At 34.4% G+C, this 23904-nt stretch overlaps 1 protein-coding gene and 1 non-coding gene across 2 annotated transcripts in view; one reads left to right on the forward strand and one right to left on the reverse strand.

Moving 5' to 3' along the window:
- The window catches only part of LOC116774284 (neurobeachin), a 217203-nt gene that overhangs the window by 81680 nt on the left and 111619 nt on the right, over positions 1 to 23904 (forward strand). The window contains 10 exon segments of the mRNA XM_061524874.1: positions 145 to 245; positions 1753 to 1848; positions 11709 to 11830; positions 14370 to 14495; positions 14600 to 14720; positions 16634 to 16780; positions 16962 to 17255; positions 17474 to 17581; positions 22281 to 22421; positions 22629 to 22771. Coding sequence (XP_061380858.1) covers positions 145 to 245; positions 1753 to 1848; positions 11709 to 11830; positions 14370 to 14495; positions 14600 to 14720; positions 16634 to 16780; positions 16962 to 17255; positions 17474 to 17581; positions 22281 to 22421; positions 22629 to 22771 — 1399 coding nt within the window.
- Trnaa-agc (transfer RNA alanine (anticodon AGC)) lies at positions 3159 to 3231 on the reverse strand. The gene has a single exon. It is a non-coding gene; the product is annotated as a tRNA-Ala (tRNA).

Here is a 23904-nt window from a genome sequence, read left to right on the forward strand (position 1 = left end):
CCTTTAATTGTATATATTTTTTATAAATTTCTCGCCATATGTTTGTAACTAAACATTAACTGTGTTATTTAAATTTAGCTCATTCAAAGCAAATTGAATTCTATGAATTCGTGTAAATTATTAATAAATTCCGTTTCTTCTCAGATCTACTGATAGAGATGCTGGGCGTGTTGGCGAGCTACAGTGTCACTGTGAAGGAGCTCAAACAGCTGTTCAACGCTATGAAGGCAGTTAATGGGAAATGGGTAAGCTTTCATAGTAATCATATTACATCAACGATCAATGAATCTCATCGGTTAGTATTTAATTTATATGATGAGATGGTTAGGATTCATCTAACTTTTTGGCTTTTTTTTCTATGTGCGATTTAATAGTATATTTGCCAGCTATGAATGTTTATTTTCGTAGAAAAAAGCAGTAACTCAGTTCAAAATATTAATAACTTGCAAATTTTAAATTCATTTAATTTCGTCCGTAATTTTCCTTGTCATTACAAAACTTTCAACTGACTATGAGATTACTCCCTATGTACTCGTACATATACATCTTCAAGGATCTGTCATCAAACTAGCGAATCTGCTGTTAATATTGTTTGTCAACTTCGACGGACTTATTTTAACCAAAAGTATTCCAAAAAGGGTCGAGTTCTTAAGTATAGTAATAAACATGCTTTGATGTAGTATATGATATAGTAATAAACATGATTATATCAAATCGTTACAAATATACTTAGAAATTTTTTGAAAAACTTATTAACTGGTTGGTTTATAGTAAAGGAAACATTTTCGTTATAATTTAAATTTAAACGTGTGTTAGTTTGCTTAAGCGCTCTTTAAATTCATTATAAAAATGTACACGGTCGATCTCAAAGCAACGTCCAATAGAATAAAACCAACCTGGAAAAATAACAGACAACATCAGTGACAAAGTGAAGTTAAACAGGAGGCAGCCCTGGCACTTCACCCGGGCTAATTTAAGTCTGCTATATTACGATGCAAATTTGAAGAGCGTTTGCGGTTTCACTAATTGAACGCGAAGCAGCAACCTTCTACTTAGCGGCATATTATTGTCTCCTCTCGTCGATGTCGCCCTGGTACACGAGAGACGCGATGCGGGGGAGGCTGTGGAATTTATCTCGGCTTGGCTCGCTCGCCATCGCTATCTCGATTAAAGCGGGATTACGAATGTTCTGCGAGAACTGGCTTTGTTGTTTGTTGCCATTCCGCCAGAAGCAGGTTATTTATAAAATGTTCCCTTTTATTTTATCCGTATAAATAAGTATCTAATTCGCTTTAATTTAACTGAAGCTGTTCTAGGAGCTTTTTTACAAATTAAACAGTTTTATTTTTTTACATTTAGTTTGACTTTTAAACATGTGACTAGTTTTAATGTTTCATTTTATTTTCTGATCAACATGTATATATGTATATTTGGAATTACTTGTACGTTATTATTGCATTTTGGTCCGACGCTAGTTAACTTAGCAAATTAGCGCTGATTTGTTCCCATTATTCTTCCTCTCTGCTACTTAACTAGGAAATATACCGCCGTAATGAGGGCCTTCATTACACGTGAGGGGTTCGGGATTCCCTTTATATAATAAATTGCTTACAACATTTCATTATTAATACAGGTGAAAATAAAAATAGCTATGATTTAGTGATGTAATCAGTTCATCAATGTATTCTGTGCGAGTATGTTATTATAACTGTGTGTATGTTAGTAACTGTAAGGCCTGTGTGTTTGTTCCAGCCGCGACACTCAGCTAAATTGCTGAATGTTCTGCGTCAAATGCCTCACCGCAATGGACCCGACGTCTTCTTCAGTTTCCCCGGAAGGAAGGGATCCGTGAGTATTTGATTGTATTCATTTAAACGAAAATCTAAGTGTAAAGATTAAAGGATTGCTTAAGATATAAGTCTCTCTCAAACGGACGTGACTATAAAGAAATAAAAACTAGTACAATTAATTAGTACAGCCTCCATTGGAGTGTTGTACGAGCTGATATAATTGGAGTAGCGACTAACGAGGAAATATATATTGGGATATTTATTGATTAGTCGTTTATATTATTGTGTTGCTTGTATGGTTGTAAAATGTAGTCAATTACATGTCATTAAATTAAGCGCAGAATGTTACTGTCGATACTGGCATTCCGATCGGAATGCTCTGTCATACATAAGTAATAATTCCAACCAAACTAGACTCATATATGTATAAATAAATAGATTACATAGTTTTTTCAATTATAGATTGTGAACAACTTTTTTGTACTAACATAATTAACAATTAGTAATTAATATTGTCTTAACGATTGGTTTGGTGCTGACCACTGGAATTACGAAAGGATTATTAGGATATTTATTGAATTAAGGGAAAAGGTAATTTGTTTGGTAGTATTCATAACATTCCGAACAGTACCAGGCAAGCATAACTATGTTGTATTCATTGACAGACCAAGCTACCTACCTACCTGACTCGCTCCTCGAGTCTCGAAACAGCTGCTCGTTTTTGATAAATCCCGGTTGTCTGATCCCTAAAGGGTTAAACCGTTTCTCATGAATACCAGGACTACATAAAATATAAGAATATATGAGTATTCCATTCGAAGTGCTTCAACAAAATAATTTATCGACTTTTTGTGTTCACACCCTCGTTGCTCTTGTGAGTAAAACCAATGCATTTCAATAAAAAAATAAATTCTTTTGATCATTAAAAATCTAAAGTAATAAAATTAAAATGGTGTCTTTTAATACTGTTAAACAATAATTGGCTACACAACAATTTACTACGTATTTATTAACTTACCTACAAATAAAATAAACAATATAACGTCTGTCACATGTAGTCTTTATCGTAATAGCCTTATTTAGATGATTATCGTCTTATGAGATAGTTTTTGTGGTCGTCGTCTTTATTAATAAATAATAATCTCTCTGTAACAATTATCCCTCGACACAGTCGTCTTCTCATAGAATATACTATTTGACAAATACTATTCTTTTAATCTCCACATCTCATCTTATACTAACACTACTTAATAATTTATATCGTAATACTATTACTAGTGGATTTATTACCAACAACTTATAAAGTAACTTAGCTAAAATAAAAAATGTATGAAGTGAAAATCGCAATGAGAACCTTAAAAAATAGTTTGGAGGCGCCGGGTATCGATCCCGGTACCTCTCGCATGCTAAGCGAGCGCTCTACCATCTGAGCTACGCCCCCGTTGTGAGTAAAGCAGTATAATAATAATGAATGTTTATGTCGGTCATACTTTCGTTCACTGAGTGTGACGCGACACGACACGTCTGTTGTCTGTCATGCGACTACTGCGAACACACTCACTGCGAGCAACTCAACCCAATGTGGTTGATACAGACTGACAACTGATAAATGTTTATTAAAATACAAGTGTAAGCAACGAAGCTGATGAAATATAGTAACGACTTAAAAATGTAGTTTTTTTTACATATTTGAATTTTCGACTAGATAATGTGTGGTAACAAGTAGGCGAACATTACTTCTCTATTGAATAGTAACAAAAAAATCATTACCATACACATCCTCACGACACTATCATCTACTTTTATAAAAAAAAAATAGTTAGACCTGTATTGATATATGTATAATTTTTTCAATCATAAGGGAACGCTGATCATACAAATAAAAATGATCATGCGGTTTGTGAGATGGACGTTACAGTGCCGTTCAACGAAAAACTTAAAGATAAAGAATCGCTGTTTGTAGACTAAAAATATAAACCGCAATATTTTTAACGTATTCCCTTTCTATTTTACACAAAAATTGCTAAAATGTCACTACAGTTATGAGTTAGACAGTTTTGTTTAACCTTAATATGAAGTTTAACCTAAAATAATAACCTAGCTTAGTTAGAGAGGTGATTGTAACAGGTTGTTGATGAAAGGAACCTCCTTATGATGTCCTGGTGATGACGCTGGGGCTGGTACCAATATTCATTGTATTTTCTTTAAATTCTTGAAGTTTTTTAAGTGTTTTCTCCAAGTGTTAAATAAAGCCTGATTTTTATAATAATTGTGAACCGTTTTATCATAATCCCAGTATAAAATGTATGCCAATAGAGCCACGGATGCCAGTGAGATTAAAAACACCCTTGTTGGCTCACTGATACCGATCTCATAAAAGATAGAAAGACATTCCCTAAAGTAAATGCTTACAATCGAGACAATTGCCAAAATACGATCCCATATCATCTAAATCTCTTCCAATAGATAATAAATCGTATCTTCAATATGAGAAATATCAATACAATATTAACTGAAGCTTAGGATCGCTTTAATAAAAGAAGTATTATTTATATTGTTTCACTATTTTCATTACATTATATACCCATCATAGAAGCTTGTCGATGTTGTAGTGTTTAGCTGGTATTATTAACTCTTCTTTTATCAAAGCAATGTCTTTGAGATAGCGGCAAATATCGAATTCCTAATAAACTTGTAAAACTTGAAAAGAAGAAAAACGAAACGCATTCAGCAAGTTTTGTTACGAGGAGAGTTGAAAGAAATCGTTTTGGAATTTAATAAGATCGCTCCCGGGGATCCCGCGGGGACCTCCCGGGGAGCCTCCAACTATGAGGAGACGATCATTTAGACCAAATGAAGAGTAACGACCGGCTATTAGCAACTGTTTTATTTATAAAGATGTTCTGTCGGAGCGCCGGTGGAAAGAAAAGTCCTGTCCGCTGCATGGAAATGGAAACGAGTGCCTTCCTCAAAATTGGGAAATTTTACTACGATATATTATAATTATGAAAATATAACACTCAATACTGATATGAGAACACAAAGACCTCACTCCAACTTTAATATTGCCGTCTCATGGCATGTCTTCATTTTAATTATTATATTATATTAGGTACTCGTATCTCTTCCTGACGTTCAAATAAACAACGATTAAAAGGTTCGTGTAAAATGTCTTAATAAAAAAGATTTCCTCTCAACTTCTGCGAGGCGTCACCTAATTAAAACTGTTGCTAATCTAATATAGAGAGAGTATAATTCAACGTACGACGGGGACGGACCGCGCCTAAATGGAACTAATGAATACACTTTGATAATGGATTCCACGGACACTATTTAAAATTTTATCTCAACTCCGGGCAGGAATTACTCTTGAATATTTCACGAATTTCCTGAGGAGTAATATTTTCTAAAGCCTACACGGGAATTAAATTAATTAAAAAAATATATTTCATATAAAGATCAGATTGCTTGGATTATACATTTATAATGCTAAAATTAGGCAAATCAAATAGATCGATATAAATAATAATATCAATAAATAAATAGACGAACCTCCGAAAAGATCAATACCAGGCGAACATGACGTTCCGGGAGTATCCTTTAAGCGGCTTCTCCCTCCTTATTGGCAATTCTTATTCAAATACGGCCAGCCGACATAATCCGTGACACAGTGGGCCTTCTTATGTCCGTTTCACTTAGGGATCCTTGGAAATGTTTGCTGGATCAAACTTTTATTTTTTTGACTCGGTATATTTGTATAACTTTTTTTCGAGAATTTAATAAAAAGAATTTCTCAGTTGGGAGACATAAAATAATAAAACAGTTGTCCTTCACAAAGATCTTCCAAGGTGTTTTTATTTTAAGAAAGTACTGAACCCCTCCGGTGGTATAATCTTCCTGGGTTGTAGCTATTTTTTTCGTTATTTATCCCGGACGGCCCCGCCCCTGATCCACCATTTCTCTCTGTCTCCCTTATCCGGGGATCTGACGGCCGTCTGACGCATCTTATCCCGCTACTCTAATACCAGGGCGGCATGTTACGTGAGGATGAAATATGTCCGCTAATCAAAGCGTTGACCCCGTCCATGTATACGGGAAGCTGGCTACTGTAAATGATATGTTTAGATTTTCGTCTTTCATGCAAAATGATTTAATTATAGTAATTATTATAAATCTTCTCTGGTATATATTTTCGCTAAGGCAGAACGTTTTGATAAGATATACGCAAAATTTTATTTGTCTTTAGACTCATGAGTAAAAATTTGGTACTCAACGAAAAAAGTATTTGTCACTTAACGAAAAAGTTCAATGTTTGTGGAGATGTTTAATTGTAATATTATGTTTAAACTACATTTTCACCGGCATCAGAGATTGTGCTAATATATAAAGATATTTACACAATGGTCATTATAACAATTTAATCATAATATTTATTAAGTCTATCTCAAAATATAATAGTATCATCTAAAAGATATCTTAACAAAAACAAAGCAAGTCTGGAACAAATATTTGTATTCAGAAAATAACGAGCCAAGGAAAGATTTTAGAAACAAGACAAAAGTAACTCTCTAAGTGTTTACTGTTGATAAAACATCTTTGTTTACCCTTCAGCTTTTAGTGGCTTGATTTATGTACATTCCGAGATCTTCAAATATTCACTTTTTGTGCAAAAACCATTACTATTTTATTCTGTAACGTACCATATCTATATATTCTATAAGTTTATATGTCCTAAAATGTCGCTAGAAAAATAAGTTTATAAATATGTAAAGAAAAATACATTGTTTTTTCTTTAGGCAATAATACAAATGTGTAAATTAGGTTAATTGTGTAGTTTCTAACAACAATTTGCTTACAGAGTAACGCGAGTTTATTTTCTTAAAAAAAATCCTAAAAAGGTAGAAATTGTCTTATAAAACAAGTTTTTTATATATAACGAGATAGATGGAAAAGCTTTGTTTCGAATTTACTGTACAGCCCGCAAGTAATGGAAAATCAAGTATCTGTTGTTTCACCTCAATAGCGACAGTTGAATGAATTCTAATGCTATACCAGAAGAGCTTCAATCTGTGAGTCATCACAAGGATAATTGATGAAAACTGCAGTCTTCAACAAATTAAAAACAGCCTGAAGAAAAGACACCAGACGGGAAGAGTATGCATATCTGTTGTAGGAGACCCACAGAAAACCTACTTAGTTGAGGAAGAAAACCTGCAATTTAAAAAGCAGCAAGTGCAGGAAGTACAAGTAAAAACTTCGGCAGCACAGGATACAGAAACAGGTCTATAAATTTATAAATAAATTATTTAAAAAACCTAGTTCAGAACACACAGGAATTTAAACAACAAAATCTGAAGCAAATCATTGAGAAGTTTGATTGAAAAAATTTACTGGAAAAAATCTTAATGCAAGTCGGTGGATTGACACTTTCGATAAATAATGCAAACGCTTCGGTGTAACAGAAGATGTAAAAAAATTGAAGCACTCAGATTGTTCATGGACAACTGCTGTATAGATTGGTAAAATTCAATGATTATAAAATATACCATAGATTCAGAATGGAAAAGAGGGAGAAACAGTTTTTGTGAAACATTTACGAACAAATTAGTTATGCTTTATGGTTCAAATATAAAGATGGTTTGTTGGTGGATTATGACATAAAAAAGAGAAAATGTTATTAGAAATGAGAAATTCAATTGATACAGGTACGCCGATATATTTAACTGCGCTGGGTCTACCAGAACATGTACAAAAAAGGATCGACCGAGAGACATTAAAAGACTTAGACTTTTTAATGAAGTGAGAAAATTTGAACATTTGATAAATAAAAAAATATATAATATTATAGAAAATATTCCGGAAATTCAAAAGGATACAATAACAATAATAGAAATGAGGAAAAAAGCACATGTAAAATTTGTGAAACCTTAAATAAAGGAATTCGCTACCACCCCGAGTCCGCTTGTTGGTATAGAACAAAAGAAGAGGAGAAACCGAAAGACAAAAATATTAGATACCTAAACTATTCTGTTAAAGAAGCTAAATTACATGGAACTCAACAAAAAAAAACACCATTAATAAACGTTAAACCACTAATAAATGATACTTTGGAAATTTATAGAGTTTATGATTCCGGATCAAATTTTTCGCTAATAAATTCGAAGCTATTAAAACTAAATGGAAAAACAAACAGTTTGAATGAAGCAAGGTCAATAACTATTAATGGTGTCAAAAAGTCAAGTGGTTTGACATGCCTAAAAATTAAAATATTTGAAATAGAAAAGAATGTTGAAGGGTACATTATAGATGAACAAAATTCAAAAATAGTTTCTTGATTGGATTAGACATGATAAAAAGGTTCAAGTTAATTCAAAATGAAAATTCAGAAATCACACAGAAACATAATTTGGAAACAAAAGCAATAAAAAAAATGTTACAAATGTAAAATCAAGTACAATAGAAAAGAAAATAAACAATAAAAAAGTGGAAGAAACTACAGATATAATAACTAATGCTAAAGAAGAAAGAATAGAAAATATAAATATCCAAGAATTCAGGATTAATTTTAATGAACATGTACAAGAGGACCAATTCAAAATGTAAATTAATCATCTAAATGTTCATCAAAAATAGATAAACTTATTAATAAATTTAGTTCAGTTTTCGCAAAGAGTAAATATGATGTGGGAACCGTTAAAGAATACGGAGCTAAAATACTTATTAGTAGACAAATATTGCAGTAAAAGGCCTTATAGCGGTTCAATAAATGATAAAAAAATAGAAGAACAAATAGGAATACTTTTAGATAATAAACTAATAGAAGAATCATACAGTCGGTTTGCTGCGCTAGTGACACTGGCATTTAGCAAAGAAGAAAATAAAAAATCTAGATCATGCATAGACTTCATGGATTTGATAGTAGTGCCAGAAGCTCAACCATTTCCTTTAATAGAAGACTTGATGACTTAAACAAGGAATTGCAATTTTTATTCAACTCTAGACATAAATTCTGCATTCTGGTCCATTCCCCTACGAATAGAAGACAGAGATAAGACAGAATTTGTCACTCGGGATGGTCATTTTCAATGGACTTGTTTGCCATTTGGATTGAAAACTGCACCAGCTATTTTCCAACAGATATTAAGTAATATACTGAGAAAGAAACAACTTACAGATTTTGCTGCAAATTTCATAGACGATATTTTAATTTTAGTCAATCCTTTGATCAACATATTACTCACCTAACACAGGTATTGGAAGGAATCCAAACTGAAGGATTCAGATTAAAATTTCATAAGTGCACTTTTGCATGAAACTCTGTAAAATACCTCGGTCACATAATTGAGAATAATTCTATTAATCCAATTAAAAATAATCTCATTCCGTAGAAGTTTTCCTACTCCGAAGACGCAGAAGAACGTAAGACAATTCCTAGGGAAAATAAAATTTTATAATGGATACATACCAACTAGTGCAATAATATTAGATCCATTAAATAATTTATTTAGCAAAAATCAACCATTTATTTGGTCTGACCAATGCCAAAAAGCATTTGAGAAAATAGAAGCTCTCCTATGCTCGCAATCAGTGCTTGCTATTTTTGACAAAAAAAAAAAACCTATAAAAATATACACAGATGCATCTATAGAGGGTGTTCTAGCCATTTTAAAGCAAACTCAAACTGGTGGAAAAAAACCGCTGGCTTACTTTTCTAAAAGAAAAGAAAAAAGCAATATGCTTGGAATGACTAGGTATAAAAGAAAATGTGCGATACTTGCGGTATTAATTGATAGGCAAAACATTTACAGTTTATTCGGATCATAAACCATTAGAAAACTTGAATTTGAAATCAAGACCCGATGAAGAATTGTGTGAATAGACATACGGTTTGTCCCAATATAACTTTGTTATGAGATATGCTCCAGGAAAGGAAAATTTGGAAGCGGATTGCTTGAGTAGAAACCCTGTGTTAGAATCAATTGAAAATAAGATCTAAATATCAAATCTGGAAGAAATTACAATAGATCATAATAAAAATGAAGAAATACAAAATAATAAAGAAAGAATTATAAATAAACAAGATATATTTTATAAGAAAGTTAGAAACAGAGAAAAAATAACTTTGTCAGAAGAATTCAGTATCAAAACTTTAAAAAACATACATGAAACCTTTGTCATATTGGAATAAAACAATTGCAGAAGACAATTAGTCCTTTATACACATGAATTTAACGAAAAAAATAAACAAAATGTGAGATTTGTATACAGAATAAATGGTAATATGCTAAATAGAAAAAAATTAGAAGAACTGAAAATCGGACCTTGCCGGATCACGGACACAAGAAAATGAAATAAAAAAAATCCACTTTACAAAACTTATTACAATATTAATGATACAAGGAAAAGCAAGAGGTGAAGAAGGAGTTCGGCTCTTTTAAAAAAATATCCGTGGAAATTTTCTTCCTCGAGGGTGGAAATGTAAAGAAAAAAAACATTGTTTCTCTCCACGTAAATAGGCAATAAGACATATGTGTGAATTGGGTTAGTTATGTAGTTTCTAACAATAAATCTTTGGTTACAGAGCAACGTGAGTATATTTTCTTTAAAGAAATCCTTAAAAGACAGAAATTGTTAGAAAAATAAATTTATAAATATATTTGTTGAAATGAAAAAGTTACTGTTAACTAACATGTTTTTAATATTAAATAAGGAATGAGGAAAATAAAGACATTAAGAAAAGTCATTAAAGATTCACAAATATGTATCAGGGATAAACTATTTTCTAGAACATACAAATTTTGTGACCAAAAAAATGTATGTCATGTTATTGTATTATAATATTTTGCTAGTTATTTGCCGTGACTTCGTTCTTATTAAAAACGTTCTTACGTATCCTAAACATCATTGATATGGCCTGATCACTTCACAGAGACGGTTTGTAAACTCTAATTATTAACGTTTAGTTGAAATTGTAAATATATTATGAACAACAAAACAAACGTAGTCGTTTACAGCACATGTCCAATGTCAGTATTATATGAGGCATTCTACCCAAATTAATTAAATTCGTATTGTGTTATCTGGTTTAAATACGGACGTCGGACGTGCATTGCTCTCTGGTGTATTTATTAGAGCACATTAATATTAATATTATTATATCTGAACGACGCACTCGAGACCTGTGTAATATATCGTCCGTCCACCGAGTGCCGATAAACACCGCCTAAAACAATCTTTTAACATAAATTTTCGTCAAAAAATAAAAATGGGGTTAACGTGCCGGATCCCAATATGCGGAGCGCTAGGCCAAGAGCATATTTCACGGAGAGGTATAGCGCCATTATATAATAGCAGTGTTTAGTACGAGAGGGTTTTCGTTTTACTGGCTCTCGTTTATGTTCCCCTGGTTACTTTGTTGCATATTTATGGTAACTTGATTCAATTTTAAACTTTTCTTCATTTACCGTGAGAAATATTTGCGACGTTATATTTTGTATGTATATTTTTTTGTAATTATCATTATAAAGAATTGTCTTTATTTGGATTGTTATTTACCTTTCGTGATAATATCATTTATTCACACTCCCCGAGTCTATCTTAGATTCCCACCTCTGAATAAATCCGTGAGATGGGGATGTTCGAATTCGGATAGCGATAAAGGGAACGTATGCAGATTTTATTGACGATATAAGAAAAGGATTGCACACAAGAGATGGTTCGGATTGGAGCTCTCATAGGTTGTAATGTTTTTAGGGATCTGTTTCAATACAATCTATATTCTGTAATAGTGATTCACTTTACTTATACGACTTTGACGTTCTCACCGTGCAAATTATATTGTTACCGTTAAAATTGGACGGGGGATTTGATTGTTTGTATCGGCTCATCGACTTGTACTAATGATGTTATTATTTCCAGGCGATCGTTCTTCCCCCTTTGGCTCGATGGCCGTACGAGAACGGCTTCACATTCACCACCTGGTTCCGACTGGATCCCATCAACTCTGTGAACATCGAACGAGAGAAACCTTATCTATATTGGTAATGTTTGTAATGTCGTGGCCTGTGACTGTTACACTATTCATGGTGAATTGACATATCACTCTGTATCATTAACGTAAGATCCCTCTAATGCTATTCTGAGCCTCATCTTGACAGTCAATGGAGCTGTTAGAATTAGTTAGAATTGTAATTGCGTAGACTTAATGGAATAGCGTATTGCAATTTGCGCCTAATAGACATTTATTATAGAATTTACTGGATATTAATGATAGCAAGGGTTTTCGCGTAGATTCATTTATATGGAACTATGGATTTTGATCACGGACATACGAGATGGACGTTTCTTTTCATCTTTAGACCATAAAAAAGGCCCATGTCAGAAGTTGCCATTTATAGGTGTTAGGTATAATTATTTCCCACTCGTGATTATTTTAACTTAAAAAAATCTATTACTTTGATGGCATCAAATCACGATCCTGTGTTAAATATATATTTACATTATACAAATAGTTCGGATTCTACTCAATACATTGGAAAAACAAATTTGTAATAAAATATTATAGTCGTTTTATTTACACTAAACTGTGGCTTATTATTATAATATAAAGTACTCATTACAATAAACAGCCATTAACTTGTAGTGTCATAAACACGACCGGTGTCACCGTTTTTCGCTCGCTAATATCGTAAACGAAGTTGAAATGAGGTAAAAAATACAGGAAATGAGAGAACGGTCCACAGAGTGAATTGTTTGATGAAACCGAAATAATAATATGGGATGTGCTTGTAATGGTTGTACTAATGAGGGTTTTTATATAAGCAAATATTACTGATCGTAATCTGTAAGACGATTATTTATATTTCATCTAAAGCATATGATAATATCAGATCTTTTATTTACTAAACAACTGCTTTTATTTCGTACACTGACAAATTGAAAATATTTGTTGTATCTTAAGTACCTACAATAAGCTGTTTTAAGTACATTACGCTATTATCAGTAAGAGAGGAACATTAAAATAAAGCTCTCGAGAATTTTATACATCATTATTTAAAACATTAAGTAATGTACTCGGTCTGTTAGCACAGTCACTTTTTAAAATATCTCTCTGTTTTCATTTATTTATTTTATAAAATCTATATTTCTCTTTGTCTTGGTCTGATGGCTTACAGCTTAATGTTGTTCTATAAACGAGCTGGAAGAAATATTAGACCACTGGTTCCCAGGGCTGGCGCTGTCTACAAAAAAAAATAAACTGCAATTTTATAATTACTACGAGTATATAGATTCCTTGGCTCCGCTCCAACATCTCTGTTTTCCATTGGTCTACAATCAAAGACATCGATCCTTGCGAATGATCAAGTTTCTATTTTTTCAGAGAGTAGTTTTTGTAAAGTAATTAGCGATAGAGGTTTTTCCAGATAGTTGTTGAAGAAAGCTTTCAGGAAACGTGGAGAGAGAAGTGTAGCGCGCTCATCACTCCGGCGCGGTTTTAAAACATAATGACTATAATTTTACTTGGTTACTTTGTAAGCCCAGCCGTGTTTTCTCCGAGGGTGTCATTATCCGACTTAAGTTTGTCATTATGCACTCTCAAAATGTAGGTTAAAAATATACTACCGACGGGGATGTTATACTTGGAAATTATTTAATTTTATAAAACATTTTGTATTCGATTCAAGCGAATGCAAATGTTACTGAATGCCAGAGGTTTATTTCTGAATTGCGAAATGTAGTTTACTGTTTTGTAGTAACGGCCGTTTATATTGTTGTCTCTGTGTGTGTTATGTCAAATATCCCCCGCGGTTATTTCACTGCTACGTATGAGTTAGATGAATTTATAAGCTCGTTGTAAATATATACTCGTTATGGTATTGGTTGGTTTCAAAATCTACAACAAATAAGGGTCATTCTATTAAATAATGTATTCACGGCCTATTTCTATATTCGTTTTAATCGTAAGGCGTTTTTTTTATACTTCGGTACATTCGATAGTTCCAGGTACTGTTCCTTAACTCCCACGCCGCCGACTTCTTATACGTTCCAATAACCCACTTGTTTTTCATTTTCTTCCTTACATGAATATCATTTGAATATAAAGTGCGTTGAAATAAAATCTGTATATATTTGATAGTCGCGCGTCTCTCAGGAGATTTCATTATAACTATATACTTATTGAAGTCTAAGAGCTCCCTTCGTTATTAATTATGTATCTATTGCCTGAGTTACTTTACATTGTCTTATAAATTTCACGTTTATTGTGCGTCGTAATTAACACTTTCATGAATTGTTTGATGAAAGTTTCCTTTTTAATTAAACAACAAGTTCGTAGCTCTACCGATGTTTTTATTATTTTTTCCCGATTGCAACTACATTATTTTAGAGAACTGGGTCGTGGTCTACTTAAATTTTATTAAATATTTCGTTAGCTTTTTCATAATCGAGGAAGGCTCTTACATAATTAAATTCGTCACAGAGTGTGACTTTGAATGTGAACGCTATCTTTGAATTAATATTATTCAATGACACATATTTCCCTCGACGTGTTATATATCGGTCGCGTTTATTCATGAGCAGTTTCAAGACCAGCAAGGGTGTCGGCTACACGGCACACTTCGTCGGTAACTGCCTGGTACTGACTTCCATGAAGGTCAGGGGGAAGGGATTCCAGCACTGCGTCAAATACGAGTTCCAACCGAGACGGTATGAAAAACATAAGATGCATATAGAATAGTGACATATAATTTGTTTCGACTTGCCGTTTGTCAAGTTATTATTTAAGTAAAACAAATACAATTTGTATACAGATGGTACGCCATAGCCGTCGTGTACATTTACAACAGATGGACGAAGAGTGAGATCAAGTGTCTAGTGAACGGGCAACTCGCGTCCAGCACTGAAATGGCCTGGTTCGTCTCCACGAATGATGTGAGTTTATATTGTGTGTGTGTGTGTGTGTGTGTGTTATTATATATGTACACGAATATACCCGTATGTGTATGTACAGTTCATGATCAAATATTTTATCTTTATTTTGAGATACTATTTGTTTTTCTCAAATTAAAGAATGAATACAGGTTCCTTGCAGTTTCTTAAAGTACCAGGAGATTATGAAATCAGTGGAGTTGTGTAAAAATATCTGTAAGGGGAACTTAAATAGTAGTGCCGTACTTGGGGTACTCCTGTACGTTGAAAATTATGAATTTTAATATTGATTTATCGCTTACAAAAGTATTTATGAATATAATTTATCAACTTAGTGCATCTGATTGTATCTGTTATTGATAATTCATAGAGTGATCATTACGACACATGGTATTCTCCCCGTAATTACCGTGCGGTAGCATTTCACTGCGGTCTGTGTTCGCTGTGTGCATATTAAAGCACGCGGTCACCCGCTCAGGAAACGCCTACAGTGAAGTTCACTTGTCCTTTGTTTATATATTTAATATTTTAAGTGAATAAGTAAGACTAAAATCTACAAGTGACAAACTCTCATATACATTAAGTAATGACTTTATTACTATATCGTGAAAGTTAGTCTCAAAATATTTTTTTTCGGTTTAGCACGTTCAAGTATAATTTATTTATTTATTTTGATAAAGGTTTTTAATTTTAATCTTATATTCGAGTATGTATATTTCTAACACGTATTTGAAGACACTGAAATTCCCTAAATCTCCACCCCTCCCCCCTCCGCCCCTCCGACACGGCTCTCAGAAGGAGCCCTAATGATCAAATCTCGGCTGTAAATACGAATTTACATTTCATTAGATTTGGGATGAGTACAGTGACGCCGCTGACGCGACTCTTTGATGGCGGATTATAAATAAGCTAAAATATATTTTAAAATAAAACGCCGCTTTCCCTCCTCCCTCACCCCTCTCCCCTCTCCCCAGCCGTAATGATGTTGATCGTTCAATTGATTATTATTACATATATTACGAGATCGATCGAACAAGGGAAAGTAAATTAATTTAGGGTTAACGATTTAGGCTCCAGCTCGGGGTCCTTTGGTTTACGACAACTTTGAATCATTAAGCGTCATGTTTCAAAATATTAAGTTTTAAACAGAATCGTTTGTACCAATAGTATACTGTTGGCAAATTTAGGATTGTTTTATTGGTAAAGGTACTTCATGTAGTATACGGTAATCGTAATATGATAACATTTCGAACGTCGAGTGTTCCTCGAGCTCCTTCAACTCTCACGTACCGTCTTATATTCTCCGTTGTAATATCTTTCCACTCTAAAAGATTCGCAACCTTGAAGAACTAACGTGAGATGAAATTTGTCTGTACAATAACTTTTGTGCTCGCCGCGTAGCCGTCTTTATGTAACGGACTTCGTTTAACACCTTAGCGGAGCGCCACTCTTAGATATTACCGTGCCTTTGTCTAAAATATTGTTTATTATCTTTTTCCTTTGTCGGCTTTTGTCTGGTTTTAGAGTAAATTGATAAGACGAGATTACTTTTAAAGGGACTTTCGTATTGTCCTATTAAAATCCATTTGTAGAATTTGAAACTTCTGTCGCTCGAGTAACCATTTATTTATGGAGTGTATTATGTCCTTTGTTTATTAAAGCGCGGAGTGCGGAGCGTTTCACCTTTAATAATATTTTGTAGAGTTATATAAGACGCTAATCTCTCGCCAGGGAGGGAGGCTGCTTCAGACGAGGACTGCTACGACTGACACTTCAGACCCGCCAAAATAGCTCGTCTTCTTAATGTTTATTATTATTAAAAATATTAAATGTCTTGTTGTTTTACAAATTAAATTATCATATTTTTGTTATCTCTTATTTGGTTAGACGCATTCTTAAGCAGAATTTTCTTTCAGCCGTTCGACAAATGCTACATTGGAGCGACCGCGGAGCTGGACGAGGAACGGGTGTTCTGTGGACAGATGGCTGCCATCTACCTGTTTGGGGAGGCTCTATCTACACACCAGATATGTGCTATGCATCGCCTGGGTCCAGGATATAAGGTAGGACTAGTAACACTTCTTCACTAGAGAGATAACAGACACTTCCAGGAAGACTAAACTACTCCCGAAAGGATTATAACGACTTATCAAACATTGAACCGTGGTTTATTAATTGATAAATGATTTAGGTATCTGTGTTAATAGTGGTATGTGTTCTGTTCCCCGCTAACCTCGGACACAGAGTCAGTTCCGTTTCGACAACGAATGCAACATCAGTCTGCCGGAGAACCACAAACGGGTGAGCGAGCCGGCGGCTCCCAAGCTTGACACCGACATCCCGATCCCCGAAATCGAACCCCCGACCCCCGAGACCCCTAACCCCGACCCCGCTTCTCGGGACCAGGATTCCGGGCTCGAAGCGGCTTGCGTAGTTAAGGAGGACGAGACGCCGCACGGCCGTCGACTGGCCGACGAGGCCCGCTCCGTGGCGGCCGCGCATGCTGCCCTGCTCGTAGATGTTGAAGCATGCAAGCGTGTAAGCATGTCGCGCCGCTCGCTCACATACCAAACATTTACATATGTCCGTCCCGCTTCTGTAGTTACTGTCTTCGGTTCGTTAAAAGGAACATTACTTGTGTTCGGTTTTCATGTATTTTAACGAATCGAAGAATTGGATCACATCACGCGTCCGTACGTGTCTGTACACCATGACAGTGCTTGTTACCATATGTGTGTGTGTGTGTGTGGTGCCAGGGTCAGTTCCGTTTCGACGCGGAGGCTCGAGTGCCGCTGCCGACCGCCGAGGTCCGTGTCGACAGCTTCGGGGAGCTCATCCATGACCCCACACAAAATATTCACGACGTAAGATTGTCATTACAAATATAGGAATTTTGTGACGGGAGGGTGAAGGTATACGATTAATAATGTAACTCTCATCTAACACGGCGTCCTGACACTTCGCTTTGATGAATTTCTATAATGCATGCGTAACAAACGTAAATGAGGTTCTCGTTTTTGTTAAGAACATTTTGAATAGAAACGGTATATATTTCAAGTTGGAAGATAAATAAGTCTCCATTTTGAGGGACATTAAAAACAACAAAGGACCCGCTACAGGAACAAAGACGTCTTTAAAGTAAATCCCGCTGAAGCTCCGACGTTTCTACTAAAATTATTTTATATATGATAATCCTAAGAGGAATTATGTTACAGAAGAAAATCAAATTTGTTATTACCCATCAAATATAAAACGTATGAAGTAATTTAGACTTAATGAAATAGATATCGGTCTGTTAACAAAAGATATGGAACCGTGAGAAGTGTTGACGGATGCACAGGGGGAAAGTTTGTACGGTCTCATTATATAAATTAAAATTAAGACGCCTAGTAATAATTTGTTCTTTAGTCACGAAACAAAATTTTGTGACAAATTCATCTAAAAGTCTAAGAGAGCGTTGTTTGTATTTTGTTATTCAGCTGAGTCTTATTGTTTTGCGAAGGTGAATCTGTAACACTTTTAAACTAATTTGTTACTTCAATAAGGAGTTTAGAGTGTCGTTTGTTAAGAGAATACTCGGAACTCTGTAATGAGGCGACGCCTTTTACAACCGTTATTTATGATACTAGGATTTGGAAGTTTACAAGGACTCATTTATATAAGTGGTTAAGAGACTTTTTTAATAAAACGTATTTTTGTACACAATATTATAAATATCAAACAACATGTTCGACAGATGTATACAGCTGTGCGACTACGTTGTATATAATATTGTCGCTTGACAAACCTCCAACCCCGAGTCACCGCTCTCGGCACGCGTAATTACACCAGTCGGGAAGTAAGCTTCCGTGACGACACAGCTTCCTTCCCGAGATGCCTCATTGTGGAATATAACTCTTTTGCTACATACGCCAACGTTCGAGTATATACGCGAATTTAAGTCTTACTGCTTCACAATAGAGACCGTCTCGTCTCCGCTGTCTCACGATGAAGGCTGCGGTCGGTTCACGCTCGCTTTGACGTTTTAAACTGTTATATCTATTTGATGACATCCCGAAGTACGCCCTCCATCTGAATGTACATTTCGTTTTTATATAACTATTATTCTATAAAATAACAATAACTTGATTCGAAACCCTTCCAAAAAATATGTTATATTCTTTTTAAGCCTTTTCTTGTGACGGAGTGTTGTTTAAGCGGAAAATTTTCAAAAGAGAAAGATGTACGTTTTTTGTTTGTTTGTGAAAATAGACGTTTCCGTTTACATTAGGGATGTAAAAAGAGCTTTCTTTATCTTTTATAGTTAGGTCCCTCAAGGGAGGTCCCTTGATTGAAGGTTCTACGACGACTTAAATATTCAGGGCGATGCGAAAGCCCGCAGTGCACTCAAACGCTCTCGCTTCTTAAATATTTATGACGTCCTGGTGTTTTCCAGCTACCTCTGTGACGTACACTGACCTTAATATAAAAATAAACTCCCCACTTACTTATCCTATTAATTAACTCGGATACTTTGAAACTTGATGAATAATATAAGAAACATTCAGCATTTTATATTACTTACCGAGCTCCCGAACAATCTTTTATCATGAGTTATTGGAAGTTTGTCGAGTACACGACCTCTGTTCCTCGATGGGGTCACTCCCGACTTAATTATCAATAAAACTTGCTAATTGAATTTTAAAAATTAATTATTGCTTTAATGAATTCTGGGTTTCCAAAACTCATTTCCCGTCGAGCATGTGATACATAACCTCGTGAATTTTGGGGCGAACTTTTCGAATGTAATTTAATTCTCAAGTAATTTCATTGTAATTATTTATTTCCACACACAGACGTCTAGTTGAGACGGACAAGAATTTACTAAAAATGTTTGTTATGCTATAAGAAACCTCTCAAATAATAAATTAATTTAAAATAAAAGGTTTTTTAAAGGGAAGTTATTATAAGGTATTATAAGGTGTGTCTTATTGTATGGAAATGATGTTGTCAGTGTTGCTTATATTGTTTTCATATAAGTTTATTGAACTCCTAGTTTATAATCCTGTACGAGGAGCCGTTAAAGTGAACTGATCTTATGATAATATTATTAGAAATACTAGTGGCAGCATTGAAAAGTATCGGATGTCAGCGTAAAATAGATTTGTCGCAGTAAAGCATTTCATCAGCTTAAGTTTTTTTAACACAGTACGAGTTATCAAAACTTTACTCGTTATTAAAACTTTAAAGCAAAAAGAATTGTGTATATATCTATATATCTGAAGCGTTCGTCGTATGTGTAAAATACTCGGCTTAAAATTATGATTACATAATAAAAAAAATTTTGAGCGTAAAACATAACACAACCGTAGTTACCTCGCAGTCTGAGTAGATATCTGAACGATAAATTATAAATTAATTCGGATTAAGTAGCTTTTAAATTACGATCGAATATTTAAACAAACTCAGTCAGACGAAAACCATAACAGGCCCATTTAGATCCGGTGCCTAGTGAGAAACAAGGAAAAACATAATTCGTAACACATTTGTAGGGGATCGCAACATTAACTTCACTACGGTCTACATCGGATGCATTTTATTGCTAAGTTATTTCGATAAAATCCTCGCAAAAACAGTAACTGCTGTGTATCAAATGACTTCCGACAACTTACAACTTGTTCAGAACTTGAGCAGTTTTTCTTTTAAAGCGCTGCGCTGTTGAAATATCCCGGCGGCGTTGAATACTATTGGTTAACTTTTATTCTGTTACAAATTGTTACTAATTTTCTTTGGTTTAATAACAATCGGTATAAAGTTAAATATTAACCGTAGTTTGTGTTCAGGATCAATAGATGTTTATTATTAATAACGTGATATATATATATAATGAAGTCAATAACGGCTGTACAGATTTTGTTGAAAATTGGTGAAGAGATAGCTTAGAACCACGAGACGGGCATGGGATACTTTTCATCCCGTTCGATCTCAACACAATGCCTAATAAAATCAAAATTCTGATTTTTTACTGTCTAAAGCGGAACGGAGATCGCCGGTCAGCTACACATTTCTAATTCTAAAAGTGATGCTGACGAAGTCACGGGCAAAAATTAGTACTTATATATAGCATTAGTTTTTGCCCGTGACTTCGTCCGCGTAAATTTCAGAATTAGTAATATAGAGCTTTTACCCGCGACTTGTAATTTTTTGTACGTATGTTTGAATGGTGCCGAGATGGGATGAGGCTGATACTAAGTGTGATTGTCATAGGTTAGGTGAGGTGAATACATTTTAAGAAGAAGATAGGTTAGGGCAATACATTTTTATATACGATGATTTTTGTTTTTCCTTCCTTAGCCAGAAAAGTAATTTTTCCCATGGGAATGCGTTGTTTCCCGCGATCAAAAGTAACTCATGTCCTTTCTTAAGTCTCAAACTATCTCCTTACCAAATTTCATTTAAATCTGTCCAGAAGTTTAGGCGTAAAAGCGATCGGCCCGCCTGAATTTTCCCATGGGAATGCGTCATTTTCCCGGGGTAAAAAGTAGCCTATGTCCTTTCTCAGGTATCAAAATATCTCCATAACAAATTTCGTGCAATTTTTTTTTAGTAGTTTAGGCGTGATTGAGTTGATTGATTGAGTAACAGACAGACAGAGTTACTTTCACATTTATAATATTAGTATGGATATGGATAACAGTGACAGGTTTTTGCTACGCAAAAAAGTTCGCGTTAAATATAAATAATATTAAATATATAATGAACTTTATAAATGAATGAGAAGACTCTTAATGTTTTGCCACTAACTCGAGGCCCCAAGTTAATGTCCAGAAGAGTTCCATCGCCTCTATTATAATCAAACTACATGTCCAGCTGCAGGTGATCGCTTTAAAATATTTCCGTTGTGAGATCTCGTAACGTGTCAATGAGTGTGGTTCAATATAATTTAATCAGTCGTTAAATTATTAATATGTACATACCGTCTGTGTACACACGACAACCGCAGGACGGAGTTGGAACCCCGGTTATTATTTATAGTTTAATTGAATCTCAGAACATATACAAATTATTAATTTGTGGTCTATTTATTGAGAAACTAAAGGTTAAAGGTTCAATTTGGGCTCAGGATAGTGCCAAATTTTACATGTTATAGCATGACGGGTAAATATTAATGTTTGATTGGTGTCAGTAATCATTATATTTTTAGTGATGCATGTTTGTTTGTATATTATTGTTCGGTCGCTTTCTAATATGTTGTTTCCGCACCTGTCTATGTATTAATAACTGCTTGATATGTTTGCTGGTGGGTTTTTATATGTGATGTTAATTCTTATTTATAGTAACTCTTCTGTACTAGTCAATAGTCGTTAACCATACTAACATTTCCATATATTTATCGAGTAATTTAAATGTACCTGCATATAGTGCCGAGCTTGTCTGCCTTTGAAAGCTTGCAAATGAAATGTTCCCTCTCCGATCATATATTGCTTTGGGAGATAAGATTAATTTAGAATTCAATTGATGAATAATTCGTGTACGTTTCGTAAGTAAATTAAACTTGTTTCATTTATATGTGTAACGGTCCAGGTGTTATACGATGGCAAGTTATCATCAGCGATTGTATTTATGTACAACCCCGTGGCGACTGACGGCCAGCTCTGTCTCCAGTCGGCTCCCAAAGGGAACGTCTCCTACTTCGTGCACACACCTCACGCCCTCATGTTACAGGTGACACTCCAACAATCTCATGTCCTCCTGGTACTCCCTCTGTTATATCTTCTTAAATAAAATTTTAAATAACAAGAGTTATTCTGCTGTATTCATTGTATTGAAACAAATTTATTTTCATTCTACTTATTAGAGTTTAATTAAATTATTTTTTCCCAATAAACCAATATATGTTTCATTTTATAACAATATTTTAATTATTTTCAGGAAGTGAAAGCGGTAGTCACCCATTCTATCCACAGCGCTCTGAACTCTATAGGAGGAGTCCAGGTGTTGTTCCCACTGTTCTCGCAGCTGGACCTGCCTCATGACGCGCCCGCCACTGACCCCAAGAGAGACCCCATGCTATGGTATGTACGATTTAAATATATTAAGTCATCAATGAGAACCCCACTATACCTGTAATTATTTGTAGAAAATTACATGCATATATAAATATTTCCATAGGTCTTTTTTATTCTTGTTATGATAAATATTTAATTAGCCATAGTTTTATTCATTTGGTCCCACGGCCAATTTGTCTTATCCCATCATTGCCGTTCGTGATGTATAGTAATAGTTATGTAACAAGAGACCCGAGTTGCCTGCCTCACTTCTATTACTCTAAACTAACCAAATAGCTCTAAAATTTTCAAACTAAATCATAGTTCTAGTCCTTTCATTAATATTCGTAGTAAGAAGGTCCGCGAACCCGGCTAAATGCGTTTTCTATGTCGTTACCTAATCGCTCGTCAAGTTAACCGACCATCCCCGGTCGGTCGGGTAATAACTAACTCCTCTCAACTCCTAATTGCCTGGTGCCATCCTCGGTCAGACGGACGGATTTATTCAAGTTACTTACTCTATTTAACTAACTAAACTATTATAAAAGTCGCTTTCTCCGAATATTAAATGATATAAATTACGGTTATTCAAAATGTTTTTCATTTGAATATATTTAAAATGTGTAGTTAAAGATTGTACACACTAGGTAGTTATTTTATAAACATAGTATTTCATATTGAATGCTTACTTTCAATATTCTTTTGCCTTATTGTTAATATATTATTAAATTATCCTCACTTTTCTATATATATAATCTTATTCGGCGCTTTTTCCTTCCCGTCATCTCAATCTGTGCCGATGTAAACGACATAAAACGTTTAAGACAACATACGAAATATGTCGAAATGTTACAGAGGAAGATGCAAATAAGGGGATAACATGGGCTCACTTGAACGTCTGAGATGACATAGCAGTTAATAATTATTTTAACCTTCGTGTAAGATATTCACCAAGTTTCAGCCCTGATCCCAGAATTAATTGTCGGAGTCTGTTCTGTCAATCAGAGCATTATGACGGATTAGGATATTCGGAAGACCGTGAACCTTCACAGCCCTCAGACAGTCGCAGACTTTATTATGAGACGTTCATTTTGAGAGTGAATCATTGAAGATTTTTGATTTAAAACTGGAATTTCTTAGAAGATTATACAAACAATACC

This window comes from Danaus plexippus, chromosome 26, assembly GCF_018135715.1.
Source record: "Danaus plexippus chromosome 26, MEX_DaPlex, whole genome shotgun sequence".
Classification (NCBI taxonomy): domain Eukaryota; kingdom Metazoa; phylum Arthropoda; class Insecta; order Lepidoptera; family Nymphalidae; genus Danaus; species Danaus plexippus.